At 43.0% G+C, this 25,758-nt stretch overlaps 1 protein-coding gene across 1 annotated transcript in view; it reads left to right on the top strand.

Moving 5' to 3' along the window:
- The window catches only part of LOC109932300 (exostosin-1-like), a 229,096-nt gene that overhangs the window by 183,099 nt on the left and 20,239 nt on the right, over positions 1-25,758 (top strand). The window contains exons 5-8 of the mRNA XM_048613270.1: positions 6,708-6,840; positions 6,958-7,076; positions 9,591-9,686; positions 22,510-22,599. Coding sequence (XP_048469227.1) covers positions 6,708-6,840; positions 6,958-7,076; positions 9,591-9,686; positions 22,510-22,599 — 438 coding nt within the window. The remainder of the gene's footprint in view (positions 1-6,707; positions 6,841-6,957; positions 7,077-9,590; positions 9,687-22,509; positions 22,600-25,758) is intronic.

Here is a 25,758-nt window from a genome sequence, read left to right as displayed (position 1 = left end):
AAGAAACCCATGCTGACACGGGGAGAATGTGCAAACTCAATGCAGACAGTCACCTGAGGGTGGATTCGAATCTGGGTCCCTAGTGATGTGAGGCAGCAGTGCTAACCACTCAGCCACCATACCACACTTGGGACAACCACAAATGGGCAGCAGATACCAGGTGTAGGAGAGAAATCCATAACCTGAGATGAATTAAATGAAACGCTTGGAGAATGGAATTGAAAACATTATGCCTACTCCCCTTGCAGCATCCTGTCATCACGGCTGTTACTCTCCAGACTGCAACAACAATTGCACTCACAACTTAAGCCTATTAAGGAAACTAATTGAATTCCTTAAATACAAGTGCTTTCCTGCCTGCCTTCTCTTAGTCCCATAGTGGGACATGGCTCCACCAAAAATTAAAGCAAAGCACTTGGGCATTTATTGGAGAGTGGGACTAACTTGTCAGCTCTTTGAAATTATTGGCACAGACATGATCGGCTGACTGCTATCTCTCTCTTCTCTCCCCTGCTCCCCACCCAAAAATACAGAAACCTGAGCAATAGTTGAGATTTGAGATTATCAAATCTGATACAGACGTTAGACAGCTGTAAAGTGCTTCAGTGACAGAAGAGATGCTGCTCCTTTGAATTTTATTGGAATAGGATAGGAGGTCAGACTGGAATGTAGCATTAAAGAGCCATTGGCTCCAGCCATTCTGCTCAACCTCAACCAGTTGGTCATGCTTCATGCATAAGTATCAGTAAGCTATTTGAGCACAGGATGCAATGCTGCTCCTGAACTCTCTCATCCATCCTGAGAAGTGTATGTGTCTACTGAATCAAGGACAGCTCTCAGCTGAGTACCTATAACTCTTTCAACTGTTTTTTTGTATTCCTTCCTAGGTGAATAAATGTTTGTTAATAAATGCCTATTACTGTTACATGTGTGTACACCCACCCATTCGACCAAAGATGTACCCTAACATCCGACACAGGTCCATCTCCACGTAAACTCATTCCACTCCAATAATCACCCACATCGTTTACACAGACGTCTGATCCCGCACACATGCATACCCCACACACATCGCTAATGTCCTCATACATACATAAACATATGTACCACAGCACTGGAACACATAACATATGTACCTACTACCTGCATATACACACCCACGTACGCACATCTCTGCAGCACAGTGATGGCAGTGAGAGTTTAATGAAGCATAGCCAAATTAGGAGGGAGGGGAAAGATCACTGACAACAGTGGCTTTTCTGCAAAGAAACCTGACTCCCTGAGTTGATCAACGGTCAATTAATCAATTAGTTGTTGCACTTGCCACAATACATTCACAATCATTATTCTCAATCTGTGAATTGGTGCTGAATAGATTTAATTCTAAACTCAATGTACCATGGAATTGACTGAGGTGGCCTCCCAAATCCATTTATTATGTGCACAGTAAAATTCCTGTTTCTGCCTGGTTGCTCAGCTGATGAAGACACCACTTTGACTAGCTCTCGTCAATGGGATTAATGAAATGTTTAACTAGTGCACTGATTATAGAGTTTAGGAAAAGGTCAACAGGTGACAAGAGTATTGAAGTTCGTTCATGTCACCCCATTACTTTGAGAAACTTGAGATTAAAATAGAAAGTGTTTGGCTTCTGTGCAATGTTTTAACAATTATCCAACGCAGCTACACAGGACTGTATTTGCACTTATTTCAACTGTATGCATTTGCCAGATAAAACATTTATATTGCAAAGCAATGGCTTCTGAATTTAATTCTTTTCTACCTATGCCATCAACCATTAAAATTTCTGCATCGAAATTCCTATTAAATTATGTGAAAGACAGGTTGATGGATTACAATTAGACTCAAGGGACTTGGGCTGGGAAAGCAAAAATAACGTGATCTTGAGGTCGTTACTGCAGATATCCAAGAGCAAAGGAAATCTGAGGTGCATAGAGGCCAGAATTGGAGGAGTGCAACGATCTTGGAAGGTCACAAAGATCAATGTTACTCAGAAGGAGTGGCCATACAATGAAGGGACTTACAAACAAGAATGCTGGATCAGGTGCCAATGTTGGTCTACAAGCACAGGTGATGGATAAACAACAATTGGTGTAAGTCAGGCTGTGAACAGGAGAGTTATCGATGAGCTCAAGTTTTCCAACTCCACATTAAATGGCGGGCGATTTTGTGTCAGTGGGGCCATGACTTCCAGGAGAGAGTTAGAGCATGTAGAACTTCACAGTTGAGTGAGAGAATGAAGACTTTTGTCACCTCTAATGGAATACCATGGAAATTCAGGCCTCAAGAAAGAGGTGCGTAAGTTAAACCCGAGCACCCAGAACTTATCCCCCATCTTCTCCTACCATCAGGTTCCAACTCAACACATTCTTGGTATGAGGAAGGGCTCTGCCTCCAAATCTTAGTGTAATGGAAAAGACAGAGGGAAAGTCAACCAATAAAGGTTTGATGGGTCAAGCATTAAACTCACTTGACAGGAAATTTGGGAAACAGGAATGAATATTAGGGAGTATTACCAGGGTTCACAAAATACTGGGAGACACAGATAGCACTACAATAGAGAATAACAAATTAAAAGGTGGAGTCGGAGTAAGGGAGAAAGTAATGAAGTGTAAATCAGGGTTACACAGCGTGTATGTGAATGCATGGAGTATAGTTGATAAGATTGAGGAGTTACGAGCACAGTTTGCCATTTGGGATTGTGAAGTTGTGGTAATAATGAAGACCTGGCTCAAGGAAACACAGATCTGGGTGTTTAATATTCCTGGATACAAGGTGTTCAGAAAACCATTGAAAAGGAAAATAAGGAGGGGACCAATGCTTTTAGATTCAGGAAACCATTACAGTACTGGAGATGGAGGTATATCAGAGGATTCATGGACAGAATCAGTTTGGCTAAAGCTAAGGAATAAAAAGGGTGAATTATACTGTGTAAATTATATAACCCCAATGAGTGGAAAGGATGTAGAGAAATATTCTAGAAGGAACTTAGTGATGCAAAAATCGTAGAGTAATAATGATGGATTTTAATTACCTTGTATAGAGAATGGGATACAAGTAGTGTAGGGGATAGTGAGGTGCAGGAATTCCTAGATAGATGGCAGAAAGAATTTCCTACTGCATTCTGTGTCCAGTTCAATAGGAAAAGAGGTACTGCTAGACCTGGTTCTTGAGAATGAGGTAGGGCAAATGTCAGTTTGACAATGTTTAGGGGACAGGAAATGTTTAACATAAAATTTAGGATGATGGTGTAAGTAACATCGATCAATCCAGAAAAAAGAATAATTGATTGGTGGAGAGATGATTTCAATGGGGCAAGAGGTGGCATGATAGACTGGAGCTAAAGGTTGGCAGGAAAACTAGCGGAGCAATGGCTATCTTCACAGAAGAGATGATTTGGGCACAGACAAGGTGTATTCCCTCAAAAGAGTGGTAAGATAAACTGGACAAAAAAGAATATAGGAAGAAGCTACAGAAGAAAAAATATGCTTGGTAATAAATATAATTGAGGACCATGTTGACTACAGAAGGTTTAGAATGAAGCTGAAAAACAAATTGGAGAAGCAAAGAGGGCTTATGAAAAAATTACATTTGGAAAGTCATAATGATTAACTAATCAAGCAGAATCAGCATGGTTTCATGAAAGGGAAATCATATCTGACTAATTGATAGGAGTTTTTCAAGATATTCTGAACCAGATTGGATGGAGGGGATCCAGTAGATGTGCTGTATTTGGACTTAAGAAGACATTAGACAATATACCTCTCAAACTCTTATAAGAGCCCACGGTGTTGGAGATATTATATTGGCATGGATAGAGAATTGGCTCATGAGTAGGAAACAAGAAGTTGGGGCAAGGGGCTCCTTTTCAGGTTGGTGACCTGTGACCAATGAGGTTCCACAGGGATCAATGCTGGTACCGAAACTGTTAACAATCTATATTAATGAGTTCGACGAAGGAAGTAAATGTACTGTAACCAAACTTGCAGATGACACAAATGGGTGGTAAGGCATATTGCGAGAGGGTTAGAAACAGTTTATAGCAAGATGGTGATAGGTTAACTAATTGGGCAAAATGTTGCCAAATGGAGTGTAACATGGGAAAATGTAAACTTGCTCATTTTGGAAGACAGAGCAAAAGAACAAAATATTCTTTAAACGGAAAAATAGTGCAGAAAGTTACAACACAAAGGGACTTTTGGGTACTTCTGCACAAAGCCGGCACATGGACACGTCATGTAATCAGGAAGCTAATGGAATCTTGGCCCTTACTGGAGTGTAAGCTTTGGAAAGTCTTCCTGCAACTGTACAAGGTGTCGGTGAGATCACATCTGGAGTATTGGCAGTAGTTATGATCTCCTTATTTAAGGAAAGACATTGTTTCATTGGAGGCAGTTCTGAGATGGTTCATTAGGATAATCCCTGGTAGGGAAAGACTGGCTTTTGAGCAAAGGCTAAAGAGGTTAGAATTCTACTCACTGGAATTGGAAAGAATGACAGGGGATCTCATTGAAGCAAATAAAAATATAAAGGGAATTACAGGGTAAATGTTGTGAGAATATTTCCCCTCATGGGAGAGTCTGGTAACAGAGGGCTTGGTCTCAGAATAAAGGGGCACAAATTTAGAACTGAAATTAGGATGAATCTCTTCTTTCAGAGGGTTGAGAGTCTTTGGAGGTTCTGAAAACGGAGTGTATTTAAGTTTGAATTAGATTTTTGATCAGTTAGAGAATCAAGGGTTACAGGTAAGCAGCAGGAAAGTAGACATGAGGAATGTCGGATTAGCCTTGATCCTTTTGAATGATGGAGCCGGCTCAAGGGGGCCAAACAGCTGCCTCCTGTTCCTATTTCTTATGGTCTTAAGACTAGCAACTGACATAAAGAAAAATCTCAAAGTCTTCTTTAAGATTAGTAGATTAAGATTAGTAAAAGATCAAGATTAGTAAAAGGGTGGAAAAAGGAGGAGCAAGCCAGTTGAGGACCAAAAATGGGATTTACTCTGGAGGCAAGAGGCATTGCTGAGGTGTTGAATGAATACTTTGCTTCTGTCTTTACTTATGAGGCAGATGCTGCCTAGGCCATGGTAATTGAGAAGGAAACCAGTCACTAGAAGGTTTTAAAATTGATAGAGGAGGTATTGGCTAAGTTGTTGGTACTCAAAATTGATAAAGCACTGGAACTGGATGAGATATATCCAAGGATATTGAAGGAAGTGAAAGCAGAAATTGCTGAGAAAGTGATGTTAATTGTTCAATCTTCCCTGGATTTGAGGCTGGTGCTGGGGGATCTGGAGAATTGCAAATATTTCTCCAACATTCAAAAAATTTTGTAAATACAAGCCGAGCAATTTCAGACCAGCCACTTGGGTGGTGGGGAATCTTCTAGAAACAGCCCCACGGAAAAATATGGATGATTTAGTATGAATTTGTGGAGGGAAAATGAGGTAAAACTAATTTGCTGGAATTTTCTTGAAGAGGTTAATGAAGGCAAGGCTAACTATGTGCTATACGTGGACTTCCAAAAGGGGATTAGTACAGTGCTACATGACAGACTTGTGAAGAACGTTTTAGGCCACAGAATGAAAGGGGCAGCAGCAATTGTGTACAAAACTGGCTGGTTGTTAGGAGACAATAATGGTCAATGAGTATTCTTTGGGCTGGAGGAATGTTTATAGCAGAATGCCCCAGGGTTCAGTATTGGGACTGTTGCTTTTTCTGATGTATAAATGATCTAGATCTTGGTGTGCGGAGGGAAAATTTCAGATTTTGCAAATGACACAAAAATTGACCAAATTGTAAAGTGAGGACGACAGTGTAGGATATCATAAATGTTGAAAAACTGATGGGGTGGCAGATGATGTTCAATGTGGAGAAGTATGAAACGATATATTTTGGTTGAAAGAACATGGAGAGACAGTATAAAATAGAATGTGCAGGAGCAGAGAGACCTGGGTGTATGTGTGATTGAGTTATCAAAATGGCAGAACAGCTATAAAGAGCAGTCAATAAAACATAAAGTATTCTAAGCTACATTAATAGGGACAAAGAGTTTAAAAGTAAGGAGGTTAGCTGAACTTTTACATGACGCTGTTTGGCTTCACCTGGAGAATTATGTACAGTTCTGGGCATAACATTTTAGGATAGATTAGAATATATTGGGTGAGAGTCTTTAAGGGGTTTACAAGAATATTTCTTTTTTTATAGGATAGATTGGAGAAGTTGACACTGGTTTCATTGGAAAGAAGGCTGAGAGACCATTTGATAGATGTTTTCAAAATCATGAGGGGTCTGGACAGAGTGGATAGTGAGAAACTATTCCCACTCACGAAAGGATTGAGAACCAGGAGGAGTAGTTTTAAAGTGTTTTGCAAAACACGTAAGGGTGATCTTAGGATCTGGAATCCACTACCTGGAAGTGTGGATTCAGGTTTAATTGAGGCATTCAAGAGGGTACTAGATAAGTGTCTCTACTTACATAATGTCCAGGGTTATGGGGAAAAGACAGGAGATCGATATGAAGTTAAATCGCTGAGAGACAGTCAGTGCATTAATGAGGACTGTATGGTAGCCTCCTACACCTTACACTTCTGCGAAAGAAGCCAGCCATTCACGAATACTCAATAAATCAAATGTTGGCTGTGGTAGCTATTCTGTTGATGATTGACCCAATTCATTGCTTCTTTTCAGATCATTAAAGATAGAATATTCAGACATGTTTCACGGAATAAACTCATGTGGAACAAACTGCCTGGAGGATTGTTTGTGCTCCCGCAATACTCAACACACACAGCAGATTTTCCTTTCTACTACTTGGATGAGGGTATGAATGAAATTGGAATATTTCATGACTAATCCTGCAGGAATTCATTGAATTGTTCATTGATACACTGCTTCTTATTTCTGATAGAATGACACGGTTGTTACATTTTGTTTGCAGGTTTAACTCCCAAGAAGGAGTTCACTGGTTTGATTTACGCAGTCTCACCCCTGGTCTCCCAGTCTCAGCCCATTATCAAGTTGATCTCAGCATTAGCAAAATCTAAGTACTGTGCACAGGTATGTCACAAATCCCGTTTGCATGCTTTATTTTTTCTCCTTACTTTTCCCATGTTTCGTTTTCATTATTTGGCTGCACCTTTCCGCACCACTGAGTGGTCCTGAAGCTGACCTGCATAAGGAAGGACACTTTATCACAGCCCTACTCTATTTCTGTTCTACAGCATTATGTCACCACTGTGGAACCCCATAACAGACTTACCATTTGTAGAACAAAACGAGAGATTAAAAAAAAACTGGCGCGTATGTGGCACTATTCACAACTCCTAAGTGTGTTGTACCCAACAAAGTGCTTTGAAAGTGTGGTTGCCATTGTAGGAAACATGGCAGCTAATTTATACACAGCAAGTTCCCACCGGCACAAACATAAGAATTACCAGTTAATGTGCTTCAGTAATTTTAGTTGAGGAATAAATATTAGTCAGGACCTTAATTTAACGCCTTTTCCAAATGATGCCAACTCCAACAGTGCAGCACTGCCTTGGTGCTTTGCTAAAGAAGCAGCCTAAATTTTGGATAAAACCTGAAAGAACTGCGGATGCTGAAAATCAGGAACAAAAACAGAAGTTGCTGGAAAAGCTCCGCAGGTCTCGCAGCATCTGTGAAGAAAAAAATCAGTTAACGTTTCTGGTGTGGTGACCCTTCCTCAGAACTGATGGTTGCTGGGAAAACATCGGTTTATATGCAGAAAATAGGGAGGGGAATGGGGTCCTGGAGGGAATGATCCCTGCAGAAGGCGGACAAGGAAGGGGAGGGGAATATGTGTCTGGTGGTGGCATCTCACTGGAGATGGTGGAAATGGCATCTGATGATCTTCTAGACGTGGATGCTTGTGGGATGGTAGGTAAGGACAAGGGGAACCCCATTGCTGTTGCAAGAGGGAAGAGCGGGATTAGGGAGGAAGTGCAGGAGATGGGTTGGACCTGGTTAAGGCCCTGTCAACAATGGTGCTGGAGAATCTTCGGTCGAAAGGGACTGGACTATACAACCTCACACCCTGCTTCCTGTAAAGACTCCATCCCATTCTCTCAGTTCCTCCATCTCCGTTGCATATATTCAGATGAGGCCAACTTCGACAAGGGAGCCTCCAAAATGTCCACCTTCGTCCTCAATTAGGACACTCTGGTCCACTCTTTCTTCTACCCCAACACCACCACCACGACCTCCACCACCCCCCGCCCCCCCCCCCCCCCCTCCACCCCCCACCCCCGCCCCCGCCCCCATCCCCCGCAACCCCACGGCACCTTCCCCTGAAACCGGTACAGCTGTAACACCTGCCCATTTACCTCCTCCCTCCCCAGTATCCAAGGGCCCAAACATACCTACCTGGTGAAGCGACACTTCACCTGCACTTTCCAGAATCTAGTCTACTGCATTCGCTGCTCACAATGTGGTCTCCTCTACATTGGGAAAATGAAGCATAGACTGGGTGACAGCTGCACAGAACATCTACGTTCTGCTTGCAAAAATGACCCTGAGCTACCTATTGCCTGCTACTTTAACACACTACCCTGTTCCCTGGCCAACATCTCTGCTTCTGGCTTGTTGCAGTGTTCCAGCAAAGCTCAACACAAGCTGGAAGAACAACACCTCATTTTATACTTGGGGACCCTGCAACCCTCCAGACTCGATATCAAGTTCAATAATCATAGGGCCTAAACTCTCCCATGTCCTAGCCCCCTACCCCACACACAATTGTCTCTGTAATTTTGACAAACTTTAGTTACTTTCAATTTCTCGTCTCCATCCCTCTAATGCTCTGTCTTCCCTCAAATTGCCATCTGATTTCTTCCATGCCATCCATGCTATCTCCAACCTTCCCATTACTTATGTCATATCTCTCAAAGAATCATTCTCTCCAGCAAGGGTGTCTTCATTGTTGAGCTTCCCTTACCTTCTACAACTTCTGTTCTCCACCAACCATCCCCACTCTCACCCCCACCCTCACCCTTACCCCCACCCCAACCATTGGCAGTCACATTTATCATGTTCCCCAGACTTTTGTGCCCACCGAATAAATACACCAATAGAGGCACCCTTTAAACTGACCAATCAAAGCAATCCAAGCTGACAAAAAGCTGAAAAGTTACAATGCTGTTTTATTTTTGGTAGACACTGAAATTATAATAAGCGGATTTAAAGCAAATAAAGTATTTATTCCTCAAATGGTTTTGAGGTCATTTGTATAAACCTTTTCCAACTCAGGAGAAAACTGTTCTCAATGAGACTTTCATATAATGGGACCATAAACAATTCCCAAGACCAGGCTTTTGACGCAATCTGTATTTCTATTCCTAGGTGTTTTTGCTCATGGATAGCTTTATTGCAGGTTTCTTTTTCTAGAGTGAAATTTTTCATGTTGTTTGAAGCCTCAGGTGAAAGAATGACTAGAAGTTCTGTATTGACACATTGTTGTAATAAAGATACTATTTTGATCACAAATGTTTGCAGCATCAGCTAGCTCTATACCATCTTTATCTATCTGTAAAATAACCTTTGCTATTTTGATCCTAGATAATTATATTGTGGAATTGTGACAAACCATTGCCCCCAAGAGGTAAATGGCCCTCCATCAGAATGCCTCTTATATTCATAAGAGGAGAACGTAAGGTAAGGAGGAACTGTTGTTCAAGAATAACTTACTTGCGGAATGTTTATCGGTTTAATGAACCTGTTAATATCTTAGCACATAAGGTAATTGGAACAGCTGCTCTTCCCAAGGACAATATATTCGGGGATTAAAGTGTAATATTGGGGTATGTTGAAGCATGTGCATGTAGCTTTATAACAGGGCTGGAGTTAAGAATAGCAGTGATGGTGAGATGAATGAACAGGATTTAATACAGATGAAGCAAGAGGGATGGAAAACAAGAATAGGGCAATTAGATTGCAGTTGTGCAGGGTGTTACATACAAGTTTATAAAATCAGGAGCAAGAGTAGGCCATTTAGCCCATCAAGCTTGTTCCACCACTAAATAAGATCATGGCTGATCTAATAGTAATCTCAATTCTACCACATTCCTGCCTACTGCTAATAACATTTCAACTCTTACTTAAGAATCTCCATACATCTGGCTTAAAAATATTCAATAACAGTTTCACCGATCTTTTCAGATAGAGAATTCCAAACACACTCAACCCTCTGGGAGAAAATATTTAATCTAATCTCTGTTTTCAGAGGGCAACCCCTGATTTTTAAACTGTGACCCTGAGTTCTAGATTATCTGTTAAAAGGAAACATCCTTTCCACATATACCCTGTCAATCCTCTTCAGGATTTTATATGGTTTAATCAAGTGACCCCTCACTCTTCTGGTCTCCAGCAAGTACAAGCCTAGCCTGTCCAACTTTGTCTTGTGAGACAGCCTGCCCATTTCATGTACTGGTCTAGTAAACCTTCTCTGAACTGTTTCCAACACATTTCTGTCAGACCTTAAATAAAGTGACCAATACTGTGCACGGTACTCCAGCTGTGGTCTCACAAGTGCCCAATTTCACCTTCCTACTTTTTAATTCAATCCCCTTGTGATAAATGATTATATTCTATTAGCCTTCTTAATTACTTGTTCTACCTGTATACTAAACTTTTATGATTCATGCGCATGAATCCATGCATTTCAAAGCTCTGCAATCACTCATGATTTAGATAAAATGTGTCTATTTTATTCTTCCTGCCAAAATGGACAATTCCTCATTTTTCCACACTATACTCCATTTGCTACATTTTTGCCCATTCACTTAACATATCAATGTCATGTTGTAACTATCTTGTGTCTTGTTTGTAACTTACTTACCTATCTGTCTTTGTGTCATCAGAAAATTTGACAACCATTATCTTTTGTCCCTTCATATAAGTAATTTATATAAATTATAAATAATTGAGATCTCAAAATTGATTCCTGTGGTACACCACCCTTGACAACTTGCCAATTATAAAAACACCCATTTATGCCTTTACTCTGCCTCCTGTTAACCAGCCAATCTTCTATCCATGTTACCCCTATAACATGAAATTTATTTTTTATAATAGCACCTTAACATATAATAGCACCTTAACATGTAGCATCTTCTGGAAATCCAAGTACAGTACATCCACTGGGAATCCTTTATCCTTGGTACATGTTACCTCCACAAAGATTTCCGCTCACTTGTTTCAACATGATTTCCTTTCAACAATATCATGTTGATACTACCTGATTGCCTTGAACTTGTCAAAGTGCCCTGTTATAACTTCTTTAATAATAGATTCAAACATTTTCCCTGTGACAACTGCTAAGCTAACTGTCCCATGGTTTCCTGCTTTCTGTCTCCCCTACTTTTGAATAAAGGAGTTACGTTTGCTAACTTCCAATCTAATGGCATATCCCTAAATCAAGGCTATTGTGGAAAATTATCTCAACTATCTCACTGGCACCTCTCTTAAGACCCTATGGGAAGTTCATCGTGAACCAGGCACTTGTCAGCCCACAGGGCCAACAATTTGCTCAGCACCACTTCTTTGGTAGTTGTGAATTTCCTAAGTTCCTCCACCCTTTCCATTTCCTCATTTATTACTGCTTCTGGAGTATTATTTGTATTCTCTATAGTGAAGACAGATGCAAAGTGCCTGTTCAATTCATCTGCCGATTCCTTATTTTCCATTATTAAATCCCCAGTCCCACTTTCTGTAGGACCAATGTTCAATTTGTTAACTTTTTACTTCTTGAAATATTTATAGATGCTCTTCCTATCTGTTTGCCTATTTCTGGCTAGCTTTCTGTTGTACTGTAATTTTTCTCTATTCAATTTTTGGTGTTTTAAAATATTTTATCCAATCTTCTGACACCACAAGATGCAATTGTGCAATGGGGCAGCACTTTTGGAACAATCCAAAATTACACTAATAACAATTTAAGATTTATCCGTCAGGGTCACAATGTAGCTTATTTTGATTTGTTAGAAGCTACATACATTTGGTTTTATGAAGGAGAAATAAAGTTCTCCAGACATGTGTCTTTTCAATTCAATAAAAGTTTGGTCACGAAAACAAAGTTGCTGGAAAAGCTCAGCAGGTCTGGCAGCAATTGTGAAGGAAAAAACAGAGTTAACGTTTCACATCCAGGGACCTGAGGAAGGGTCACTGGACCTGAAACGTTAACTCTGTTTTTTCCTTCACAGATGCTGCCAGACCTGCTGAGCTTTTCCAGCAACTTTGTTTTTGTTCCTGATTTACAGCATCCACAGTTCTTTCAGTTATTCAATAAAAGCTTGATGATCTGTTTTCTCATGTATTCCCCATAGTCAACCTGTTAGAGTTGATTTGGCTTTTCTGAATTTAAATGAAAATTTTAATAAGATCATCCAGTACAGAAGAGGCCTTTTGGCCCATTGAGTCTGCACTGTTTTGGGGCATTCTCCAAGGCAATGCCTCAACCTCAGAGTCCACTTACCAACCAATCAATCCCCTATTTCTTATGCAATGTAATTTGTTGTTTCCTTTGAAATTTGGTATTTTTGCAAAAGTCCTGATGAGTACACATCGAAACATGCAATACATGAATCTTTTTCCGTAAATACTCAAGTTCTGTACCATCGGGTAACTACGGGTCAAAATGTTTAGTATATGAATGACACTGAAGGGCAGGCATTGATGCCCCCTCACACCCAGATGATCTGGTCTCATAGCTTGAATGATGGAGTAGGAGCTGAAGTCCTCACAGTAAAAGACCAGAAATTTGGATGAAATATAGAAGGATGATAATTCAACCAACATCCATAACTGTAACACAGATCATTTTGAGAAGGGCAAAAGCTGCTCATCAAATACAATGTGCTAATCAATTACCCCATTAAGGTGAAGGCATCCACTTCTGTCAGGTAAGAGATGCTAACCATGCTCCAGTATTAATACAAAGGTGCCCATTATGACAAATTAAGCATATCGGTTATTTCAGACATTCCTCCCACCTCATTAACCCCCCTGTATAGCATTTTGGGTATATAGCATGATGGATGAGTGATGTTCAGTGTTTAACTACCCCACCCCCTCAAATGTAAAGACTCCAGAATGCCATTTCTTTTCTTGTCATTAGCACATGGTGATTGGTTATACCTTCCAATGATGTTGGCTACAAACAGTGTTGACACCAATGCCACTACTGTATGCAATGGGAATGATCCTGCTAAATGCTGGACCCTTTGACCCACAGTGAGGTTTTCAATCTGCACAGTAATAAAGCACCAAGAACTTTCAGAATCAATACCTGGAATGTAAGTTCTTGTGATCCCAGTCAAACTCAACTACTATCTTTGAAACAATTTTAACCCCACTGCGAAGCCTCTTCTAAGGATGCCTAGCCTGAAGAAGATACCCTCCTCCCTCCGGAAAAACCTCAGTGGATCTCTCTCCCACTGCAACTGTCTCGTAATCTCTTCGGCCTTGAAACTGCTCGACCACGTCCTGAAGCAAACCAAGTACTACAGCCACATCACCTTTCTTAGTACCTGCCTACAGAACCAGATCATCCCCAATGGACTACAGTCCACGTTCAGACCTTCCCAATTTGGCCCCAACCGTGAAAATGTCTACATTCAGAACATTGAGATCCTTCAGAAGCGTTTCTCCCTGCAACTCCTGAAACACACACTCGCAGCAATGCGCCGGCATCTCCGGGCACTACAATCAAGCCTACCCCAGCTCAGAGCCTCCCTCTCCCAGACCTGCAAAGGACCTCTCCTGTTTTTTATTCTTCGTAGGATCCACAACCTGAACTCTCAATTCTACGCAGCTTTATTGGACACAAAAAACCGTAAGTACAGTAAACTTACTGGTGCCTACCACCCAAAATGGGCTTCCTCCACCTCCCAAATCCCCAACCCTACCCAGGACCTTCCCCACAATGTGCCCGCCGCCATTGGCCATGTGGTCACTGTCGGAGCAACCACAGATGACGTCACATCCTCCGCCGCCGGATACACCACTTCTGGGACAGCGAACGCCATCGACACCGCTGCTGATGCCACCGCCTACATTTCCGAGGCCAACACCATAGACACTGAGGACGCACCTACTGTCACCGCTGCTGCCGTCTCCTACCCCGCTCTGCCCACCGCCGATGGCGCTCTGCCCACCGCCGACGCATCTCCGCCCAACGCCAACGCAACTCTGCCCACAGCCGACGCCGACATCGCTCCGCCCACCGCCTCCACAGCCAGCAACTCCAGAGGAGACAGCAACACTCAGCCCTGCCGAGTCTTCACCATCCCCCCAGACCTCCCCCTTACTGAGGACAAATGGTCAGTCCTCAGTAGAGGGCTCACCTTTGTCCCCCTCCACCCACACATCAACAAATACCGCTCACGTTTGGACATAGAGCAGTTTTTCCGCCGCCTCCGCCTCCGCGCTTACTTCTTCAACCGTGAGCCTAACCCTCCCTCTACTGACCCCTTCTCCTGCCTCCAACACACCCCCTCCTCCTGGATACCACCCCAAGGCCTCCTACCCTCCCTTGACCTCTTCATCTCCAACTGCCGTCATGACATCAATCGCCTCAACCTCTCCATCCCTCTCACCCACTCCAACCTCTCCCCCGCAGAACGTGCAGCCCTCCACTCCAATCCCAACCTCACCATAAAACCCGCAGACAAGGGAGGCGCAGTTGTAGTATGGCGCACTGACCCCGACATCACCAAGGCCAGGCACCAACCCTCCGACACCACCTCCTACCGCCCCCTTGATCGTGACCCCATCCCCGACCACCAAACCATCATCTCCCAAACCATCCACAACCTCATCACTTCAGGTGACCTCCCACCCACAGCCTCCAACCTCATCGTTCCCCAACCCCGCACCGCCCACTTCTATCTCTTTCCCAAAATCCACAAACCTGACTGCCCTGGTTGACCCATTGTCTCCACCTGCTCCTGCCCCACCGAACTTATCTCCACCTATCTGGACTCCATTTTCTCCCCCTTGGTCCAGGAATTCCCTACCTACGTCCGTGACACCACCCACGCCCTCCACCTCCTCCAGAACTTCCAATTCCCTGGTCCCCAACACCTCATCTTTACCATGGACGTCCAGTCCCTATACACCTGCATTCCCCATACAGATGGCCTAAAGGCCCTCCGCTTCTTCCTGTCCCGCAGGCCCGACCAGTCCCCCTCCACTGACACCCTCATCCGCTGAGCTGAACTCGTCCTCACTCTCAACAACTTCTCTTTCAATTCCTCCCACTTCCTACAGACAAAGGGGGTGCCCATGGGTACCCGCATGGGTCCAAGCTATGCCTGCCTCTTTGTAGGTTATGTGGAACAATTCCTCTTCCGCACTTACACTGGCCCTAAACCCCACCTCTTCCTCCATTACATTGATGACTGTATCGGCGCCGCCTCGTGCTCCCACGAGGAGCTCGAACAGTTCATCCACTTCACCAACACCTTCCACCCCAACCTTAAGTTCACCTGGACCATCTCTAATACCTCTCTCTCCTTCCTGAACCTCTCTGTCTCCATCTCCTGCAAACACCTAGAAACTGACATCCATTTCAAGCCCACCGACTCCCACAGCTACCTAGAATACACCTCCTCCCACTCACGTTCCTGCAAAAATGCCATCCCCTATTCCCAATTCCTTCGCCTCCACCACATCTGCTCCCGGGATGAGGCATTCCACTCCCAAACATCTCAGATGTCCTTGTTTTTCAAGGACCGCAACTTCCCCGCCCCCCAGTGGTCGAGAACGCCCTCAACCGTGTCTCCCGCATTTCCCGCAACTCATCCCGCACACCACCTCCCCGCAAAAACAACCAAAACAGAATCCCTCTCGTCTTCACGTACCACACCACCAACCTTCGGATCCAACGCATCATCCTCCGACACTTCCGCCATCTGCAATCCGACCCCACCACCAAAGACATTTTTCCCTCCCCACCCTTATCTGCTTTCCGGAGGGACCACTCTCTCCGTGACTCCCTTGTCCGCTCCACACTCCCCTCCAGCCCCACCACACCCGGCACTTTTCCCTGCAACTGCAGGAAGTGCTACACCTGCCCCCACACCTCCTCCCTCACCCCCATCCCAGGCCCCAAGAAGACTTTCCACATCAAGCAGATGTTCACCTGCACATTTGCTAATGTGGTCTACTGCATCCGCTGTTTCCATTGTGGCCTCCTCTACATCGGGGAAACCAAGTGGAGGCTTGGGGACCGCTTTGCAGAACACCTACGCTCAGTTCACACTAAACAACTGCACCTCCCAGTCGCGAACCATTTCAACTCCCCCTCCCACTCCGCAGACGACATGTCCATCCTGGGCCTCCTGCAGTGCCACAACGATGCTACCCGAAGGTTGCAGGAACAGCAACTCACATTCTGCTTGGGCACCCTGCAGCCCAATGGTATCAATGTGGACTTCACAAGCTTCAAAATCTCCCCTCCCCCAACCGCATCCCAAAACTAGCCCAGCTCGTCCCCTCCTCCCTAACCTGTTCTTCCTCCCACCTATCCCCCCCTCCCACCTCAAGCCCCACCCCCATCTCCTACCTACTAACCTCATCCCGCCCCCTTGACCTGTCCGTCCTCCCTGGACTGACCTATCTCCTCTCTACCTCCCCACCTACACTCACCTTTACTGGCTCCATCCCGGCCTCTTTGACCTCTCTGTCTCCTCTCCACCTATCTTCTCCTCTATCCATCTTCTATCCGCCTCTCCCTCTCTCCCTATTTATTTCAGAACCCCTTTCCCCTCCCCCATTTCTGAAGAAGGGTCTAGGCCCGAAACATCAGCCTTCCTGCTCCTATGATGCTGCTCGGCCTGCTGTGTTCATCCAGCTCTACGCCTTGTTATCTCAGATTCTCCAGCATCTGCAGTTCCTACTATCTCTCAAACTCAACTATTTCTTTGTTTACTGCAGAAGAGTCTCAATAACAATGAAAAGCAGAACAATGTATAAAGAGTTTGGGACAGGTTTCAATGCAATATTTGTTGACACCACTGTGTCAGCCAGTTAGTGAATAAACTTTCATTTATGTAGCACCTTCTAAGACCACAGAATATCCCAAAGTGCATCGCGGTCAATTGTAGACTTTTGAAGTGTAGTCTCTGTGGTGATTTAGGAAACTCAATAGCCAATTGAAGCACAGCAAGCTCCCACAGACTCCAATGTAATGACTGGATAATCCATTTTCATGATCTTGATCACAGGATGAATGAAGGCCAGGGCACTAGAGAATAGCTCTCCTGCTCATCTTTGGAAAATGTGCAAGGAGTTCTTTCACGTCATCCTGGAGGGACAGATGGTGCCTCGGTTTCGTGCCTCATTCAAGAAAAGGCACATCTGTCAGTGCAAAACTCGGAGCAACACTACACTGAGGTGTCAGCCTTAATTTTTGCGCTCGAGTCCTGTATGAGACTCAAACTCTCAACCCTCTGGTTCGAAGCAAGAGTGTGCTTTGTTGAACCAAGAAGCACGACAGCATGAGGTGAGGCTGAATTTGCAGCAGAAATCACAGCCAATATCAATTTTTTGACAAATATGTGCTGTTATTCCTCGCACCACAGCAACTGCAATTTATAAAGACCCACATCTATTGCAACAAACTGAGCTTTTGACTGAATTAATAGCAACAGCAACACAATAAGAGCAGAATGATTGCTCTAATAAAATGCACCAGGTGAAGGATAATTAGGTACTACAAATGATTTTCCTTTAAAATCAATCCCAGTCACCTACGGAAGGTGCAGTCTCTGGGAGAGTTACCCAATCATCTCCATTATGACTCAGATTGGCAGTGTCACTCCAGATATTCAGATCTTTAAACTTCGACAGACTTGTTTAAAAAACAAATAGATGATTATTGTTAGGGTTGGACCATTCTGATTAAATTGAGAAAATCAACGGCAGAAGTCATAAAGAGCCTGAAAGGTCAACCACATCAATCACACAATGAACAAGCTTCAAACAAAGCTTGAGATCACAGTGAGTTTTCTCACCACACAGTGGTGTTTCTGTGGAACGCATTTCCAACTAAAGCTTATTGTCCCAATTAACACCTTTTAAATTGAGCTGGCTGAATATCTGGTTAGGAACAGATGGCGATGATTAAATCTGTGTGAAACTGCATGTTTCTTGAATAATTCCATAGAAACTTGTCACGTAGGAAAGTAAATGCTCGAGAGATGAATACAATAGAAATTTTGGAATTGAGGCATGGGAAGAGGTTCCACAGAACCTTGCCTCAAGAGAATGGGCTTGTGCTGTGGTAGTCTGTGACAAGAATATTTTCAGCCTGGAACAGACTGTGCTGACACAGGAGCTGCTCACCACTCCAGGCCCTTTAATATTTAACTTGATGCAAATCTACACTCAGGCATACTCCCCAACCCCTTTATTATGCTGCAGCCCAAGCATATTCTCCAGTTCACTCCCTGTACCTTTCAATATCCTACCCATTTTGACCTCACTCTCCATATCCTGTCATATTCCCCTCTCTGATCCTTTAATATCCTGCGGATCTAATTTTCATTCTCTTGCTATTCCCTTCATACTTTAATCCAATTGGCCAGTCAGGCATCCACCTCCACTTTGAAAGCATTTGTGGAAGCAGCAACAAGTGATTTGTAGTAGAGATTTCTACATTCCACCTTCTATGTAAAGATTATTTTCCTAACCTTGTTCACTCTCATTTTATCATTGGGCTGATTAGTGCAAATGTTTTCCTTACCTCAGTCCTTTGTTGTCTTGAGATGATATTTATTTTTCGGGAAATGATTTGCAGGGTTATGAGAAAAGAGCAGAGGAAGTAGTTTTAATTGGATAGCTCTTTCAAAATGATCCAAAAGATCATGTCCTGTGCTGCGTCATTTGATGATTCCATGGTCTCATCGTATCACATTTACACTGACAATGAGGAAACCACAACTTTTACATAATCCCCTCATGTCTGTTATCCCGTCAACTCTGGTGACATTCTCCTAAGTCTACTGTTCACCTTTTTCACTCCGTTCAGCTTCCTACTATGATGGAACTAAAATTGCTTCTGGCCTGAGAAATGCACCAGCTTGATGGGCCGAAGGCAATTCTTATTCTTTGCTCATATTATTCAGATCTGTGTGCAGTTTGGTAATTCATGGGTGATTGGACTTTGATAATTATCATAATCATGTTGTATAATACATCAACTACACACATTAGTAATATTTTGCAATGAATAAATTAATGAACATTCCTGTTAACCTGTGATTAATATCCTTTTACAGGCAGAACTGTTTAGTACTTGATCAGTTTCTTCACTTCGCCCCAGTATCTGTCCTTTCCCATGACATTTGGCAGCCACTGGTAATGACTTGATTAATATACTGCCAGAGCTCCACTCAATTTCATTTTGCCATTGGTTTGGTTCCTCATTTTTTAATTTAATTTTTAAAAAATCATTTGTAAGATGTGGGTGTCGCTGGCAGGCCAGCATTTCTTGCCCATCCCTAGTTGCCCTTGAGAAGGTGGTGGTGAGCTGCCTTCTTTAACAGCTGCAGTCCTCCTGCTGTGGGTTGACCCATAATGCCACTAGGGAGAGAATTCCAAGATTTTGACCCAGCAACTGTGAAGGAATGGCAATATATTTCCAAGTGAGGATGGTGAATGGCGTGGAGGGGAACTTGAAGGTGGTGATGTTCCCAAGTATTTGCTGCCCTTATCCTTCTGGATGGACGTGGCCCATGGGTTTGGAAGCTGCTGTCTGAGGATCTTTGGTGAATCTCTGCAGTGCATCCTGTAGATAATACACACAGTTTTACTGAGCAGTGTTGGTGGAGGGAGTGAATGCTTGTGAATGTTGTGCCAATCAAGCGGGCTGCTTTGTCTGAAATGCCATCCCTTCTTGAGTGTTGTTGGAGCTGGACCCATCTAGGCAAGTGGAGAACATTCCATCACATTCCTGGCTTGTACCTTGTAGATGGTGGATGGTTTGTCCAAAGTGTTGCTTTTTTTCTGATCCTTTACCATATTCCTTCACAGTGCCAAGTGCCTTGTTGAGTTACCCAGCCTTTAATGAGTTTTTCATTGTGTCTCCTTTGAGGAACTAACAACTCATTTGAAACCATGTTGATTTTGGCTGTTGGCCTAGAGACTTTTCTCCAACTGTCTGATTTGTTAACCGGTCTTAACTGATAAATTTGAAGTATCAGCTTTTGTTCACTTGGTACCATTCTTGTTTCTGAATTAGAAGGTTTTGGGTCCAAGTCCCACTGCAGCCTGAGCACAAAGAGATTCTGTATAGCACAGAGAAAGTACTGCTGTTTGAAGGTGTTTGGGTGAGACTTGAAACTATAAAGCCCTGTCTGTGCTCTTGGGTGAATGTAAAGGCTCAAATGACACTATTTTGAAGAAAATCTGGAGAGTTATTCTTCACAAAAACATCACAAAACCAGATTATCTGGTCATATGCGGTTTATAGGAGTTGCCAATGCACAAATGGACTGCCATGTTTTCTGCATTACAATTGTGACTTCAGAAGTGCTTGACTGACTGCAAAACACTGAGATGTTCTGTGATCATAGAAGACAGTATATAAAAAGCAAGTTTTCCTGTTCTTTTAAATCTCAATATGAACGTGTAGCCTTTATTTGCTCACTGACTAGCTCATGTAAATGCACCTAGGTCACAGATGCATTTAAGCAAGAGCTAGATGAGTAAATAAGGGAGGGAAGTTTAGCAGGATATATTGATAGGGTGAAATTAAGTAAATAAAGTGGGAGGATACTTATCAATTTTTCACTGATTGTAGAAGAAATTTTCTAAACAGATCCATTTGTAGTCTGCATATAATGTCTATGATATCCATTCTACAACGTGTGTGTAATTTGTATGTATATTGTCTTCTGTATGCCTCAAAATATTGCCAGTACTTATAAACTTGTACAAAGCTTATACAGAGCCTAAATGCAGCTTGCATAGAATTTTTGTACACGTGTATTTGCAGTCTACAGGCAACGACTATGTGGCTTGTCAGGAGCCTGAAGGTATTCTGTTGGTAGTTGTACCCACTTTGTATAAAGAATTTATGTAAACTTGGCACAGCATCTATAGAATCTGTTCATGGAGTTTGCATAGCGTGTACTAACAGAATACCACATGGACATGAAACACTTCTAACTAAACATAAAATGAAGGTTCTTGTGAAAAGGAAAGCTAAGTTAATGCTGACCAAGAGGCTTTTGAATTTGATTAACAATGATTTTGAAGGAAGTTTTTCTTTAAACTTTTTATTTGTTTGATGGGTGTGATTAGTAATTTTACTACTGACATGACCTGCTAATTATATGGCTAACAGAACTCTTACCAGGCCATGGAGAAAAGTGACCTTGGTCATACATACAGGTGCCATCTCTACTTACAAATGTTTCTGGAGGTGTCATCACATGACCTCTGACCCTAATCACCCTGCCCAAATTACACCCATCGTAGATAGCCTGATGTTGTGGAATCCTCCTTTACACAGCTAATCGGAAAATAAACAGATGATTCTTGACAGTCTGTCAAACAAGCTCTTGTTCCTGTATTTGTATTATAAGCAAGAAACAAAACTATTTAAAGAATTTAAAAATAAGCTGTTCTTTTCTTGTCTGTTGGCATGATTTTCTCCAGTGTTGCTGAGTTTACTGTTTCATTCCTGAAAACATGACTCGATCACTGAGTGTGGTCATTCCAGCCACTTCTCCCTCCTGGGGATTGGGAAATTTTTTAACTCTGTCCAGCTCACTGTAGCTTTAACCAGAAAAAAAAGGCAAGCTCTGCACTCTGTATTCTGGGCTGTGCTGAGATAGCACACCAGTGCCAAGAAGAATAAAAATATCAGCCAGGGTTAATGCTACTAATCACTGCCATGCATCTCCTGTACCTGTGGTTATTCGGTAGGGATTTGGTTGGGTTCCCAGAGTCCAACTGCTCCTGATGCTTGCTTAGACCAAGCATAGACAGCTTCAATAGACATTACAAAGTGAAACAGCTAATCATTGCGGAGCTAAATCCTGCAGCAAATCAGCACCCCCCTCACCCCCAGAGGGAGTGACAGACAAGGAGAAAGTTAGAGGTAATGTTGCCATAGTCTTACCACAATAGGGCTGCTCTCATTAGAGAGAGATGACTGGTGGTGGTAAGCCAAGGGTCACCACACCTCAAGCGAGTGGAGAGGTTGAGAAGGAGAGTCTTTCATTGTAACCTCAGCCATTGGCATCACTCTGCGTCACCAGCCATCCAGCCAACTGAGCTTCACCTAAGGAGATGGTTACTCACTGTTGTATTAAAATCTTATTTTCTCCCCGTCTATCCTAAGGGAGCTGCCTATTGCTCAGTTACCTCACCCCAAATGGCAATTTTCACCTGTGATGTTAACTGTATAAGAATGCAACATTTCAGTAGGGAAGATTCCATATTAATCCCAATGCTTCTTCCTTTCAAGGCCATGAGCAGTCGCTTCTTTCCCTATGATGGCATAACAACGGATTCTGTGCTGAGTCTGGATGAGGACACCGTACTCTCCACCAATGAGGTATCTCAATACCCTAAGCTGTTGTACACTGGGCAAAGAGAATATTTATCTTTAATGTTTTAATAAAGATCTGTAGCTCGGGTTGCAGTTGGAGTTTTGGTTGGTTCTCCGAGCTGACTGGTTTTCACGCAAATGTTTCGTCTCCCTTCTAGGTGACACCATCAGTGCTGTGTAGCCTCCATTGAAGCGCTGTTGTTCTGTCCCACTTTGAATTCATATGGTACGCTCTGTCATGGTGGGCAGTCTTGTTTCCAGTTTTGTACCGTAGTGGTATGTAGATGGGGTCTATTTCAACATGTTTGTTAACCTCAACAGTGATTGAAAACCAGGCCTTCAGGAATTCTCATGCTTGTCTTTGTCTTGCTTGTCCTAGTACTGTAACTTTGTCCCAGTCACATTAATGTCCTGCTGTGTCGGAGTGTATTGAAATGAGGGAGAGTTGGTCGTGCCGTTTTGCTGTGAGTTGGAGTTTATGTATCTTGGCGGTGAGTTCCCTCCCTGTCTGTCCTATGTAGTGTTTCTCAGAGTTGCTGCATGGTATTTTATATATCACATTTCTAGCATAGGGTAGGGTGGCCAGTGTGTTGGGGCATACAGTGTCTTGGTGTTGTTTGTTGCCAGGCATTGGCAGACGAAGCTGTTAGGATAGCCATTGTTTGCAAAGACTCTGTATAGGTGTTTCTCTTCGTTCTTGTGCAGCTCCAGGGCATATCAGAAACACACCAGAACTGACTACAAGACTCCTATGACCTCTTGGAATAAGGATAGCACACACCTCACCAGTTACTCTCAGAGGTGAAAGACCCCATACCCAAAATGAGCAGGACAAATATGATATACAAAATACCATGCAGCAACTGTGAGAAACTACATAGGACAGACGGGCAGGAAACTCGCCACCAGGATACATGAACACCAACTTGCAGTAAAACGGCATGACCAACTCTCCCTCATTTCAATACACTCTGACATAGAAGGGCATCAGTTTAACTGGGACAAAGTTACAGTACTAGGACAAGCAAGACAAAGGCAAGCACGAGAATTCCTGGAGGCCTGGTTTTCAACCACCGATGCAATTAACAAATATGTTGAAATAGACCCCAACTGCATATCACTACGATACAAAACCAGAAACAAGACTGCCCACCACGACAGACTGGACCATAGAAATTCAGAGCAGGACAGAAAACAACAACGCTTCGACGGAGGCTTCACAGCACTAACAGTGTCACCTAGAAGGGAGACGAAACGTTTGCACGAAAACTAGTGAGCTCGGAGAACCAACCAACGACTCCAGAATATTTATCCATTATATGAGAGATGTGTATATGTAAAATTTCCGGTATTGTTAAGATAGTGCAAATAGTGAAGGATGGTGCAATCCAGTTTTGAAGCGAAAATGGTCCAGTAAGCGCAGATGCAGTTTAAAATAATTAACGTAAGCAAAGACCCAAGAAAGGGTACATGTATTATCTAGAACAGAAGTATGATCAGTGAAAACATGTAGGAATGTTTTAAGAAAAAAAAATTGAAAGGATTTGGTGTCACTAACAAGGCTAAGATTTGTTGCCCGTGTCTAACTGTCCTAGAGAAAGTGATGGTAAGCTGCCTTCTTGAATTGCTGATGTCTGTGTGATGAAGGTGCCCCACAATATTATTTGACAGCGAGTTCTAGAATTTTGACCCTGGGTGAATGAACACAATATATTTCTAAGTCAAGATGATGTATGGCTTGGAGGGGATCTTGGAGGTGATGGTGTTCCCATGAACCTGCTGCCCTTTCCTCCTCGTTAATAGATGTTTCAGGTTTATGAGACACTGTTGAAGTAGCCTTGAGTCGTTACTGAGTGCATCTTGGATAATAAATCATTCCGTCTTTCTATCAGTTCAATGTTTAGCTACAATAGAAAAGGACAAATAAGAACCTAGGTTACATTAGCTAAGAATTGAATGCCAATCAAAAGATGCTATATTGACGCTGAATCATATATTAGTCACATCACTTTTGGAATCAAACTGCAAACGTGGTATCAGGAATTTAAATAATGAAGAAAGCTTAAAGATTCAAAAGATCAACATGCTTTCTTTTGTAAAGAGACTTTTATATTTATGAAATCATTTGACAAGTTATACAAGGCAACTTGTCAACTATTGTCAAACATTGAAGTGCTTGGGGATGTTATTTTACGTTGAGGAAGTGGGACATAAGAAGGGAAGGCAGATGGAAGTTTTGGATGTAAAGACTAATGGAATTATGGAATGATATTGAGGAAGTATATCGATAGGAACTGCACTACATAGAACATGCAGCATGGAAAAAGGCTCTACAGCCCAATCAGACCATAGTCTTCCAGTCAAACCTGGAAGTGGGTTCTAGATGCAGTTTGATGTAATTCTGAAGAGAGAAGAGACAAAGATGTTTTGGGGGAAACAATGCCCAGATAATCTGACAGCCAGACAATCTTTGGAATATTGTAGACTGGGGTTACATATCACGATCCTGATTGTCTTTGATCGAAGGATATCACTTCATAACCTTGGTTGAACCAGGAAATCCATTCCCTACTGAAGACCAGACATGCAACATTCAATTCGGGTGATCTGGACCAATACAGAAAATCCAGATATGACCTCCGCAAAGCCATCAGGGAGGCCAAGAGACAGTAGCGGACTAAGTTGGAGACCCAGACCTACCAAACAGACTCTCGCCATCTATGGCAAGGCCTAAATGATATTATAGGATATAAAATGAAACAGTGTAAGGTAGCGGACAAAGACACATCCCTCCCTGACACGCTCAATGCTTTCTATGCCTGGTTTGAGGAGAGTACTACTGGCGTAGTAACACCTGCCCCGACACACCTGTTCTCTCTGTCACCACTTCAGAAATCAGGTCAGTCTTCCTGGGAGTCAACCCAAGGAAAGCAACAGGCCTGGAGAGTGTCCCTGGCTGAGCACTCCGATCCTGTGGAGATCAGCTGGCAGAGGTATTCACTGATATCTTCAACCCCTCCCTCCTACAACCAAAGTCCCACCTGCTTCAAGAAGACCACCATCATCCCTGTAGCCAAGAAAACACATGCAGTGTGCCTTAAAGACTACTGCCCAATAGCTCTGACTTCAATAATCATGAAGTGCTTTGAGAGGCTGGTCATGGCC

Source organism: Rhincodon typus, chromosome 27 (genome assembly GCF_021869965.1).
Source record: "Rhincodon typus isolate 14 chromosome 27, sRhiTyp1.1, whole genome shotgun sequence".
In the NCBI taxonomy this organism is placed as follows: domain Eukaryota; kingdom Metazoa; phylum Chordata; class Chondrichthyes; order Orectolobiformes; family Rhincodontidae; genus Rhincodon; species Rhincodon typus.
This window is presented reverse-complemented; position numbering and strand designations above follow the sequence as displayed.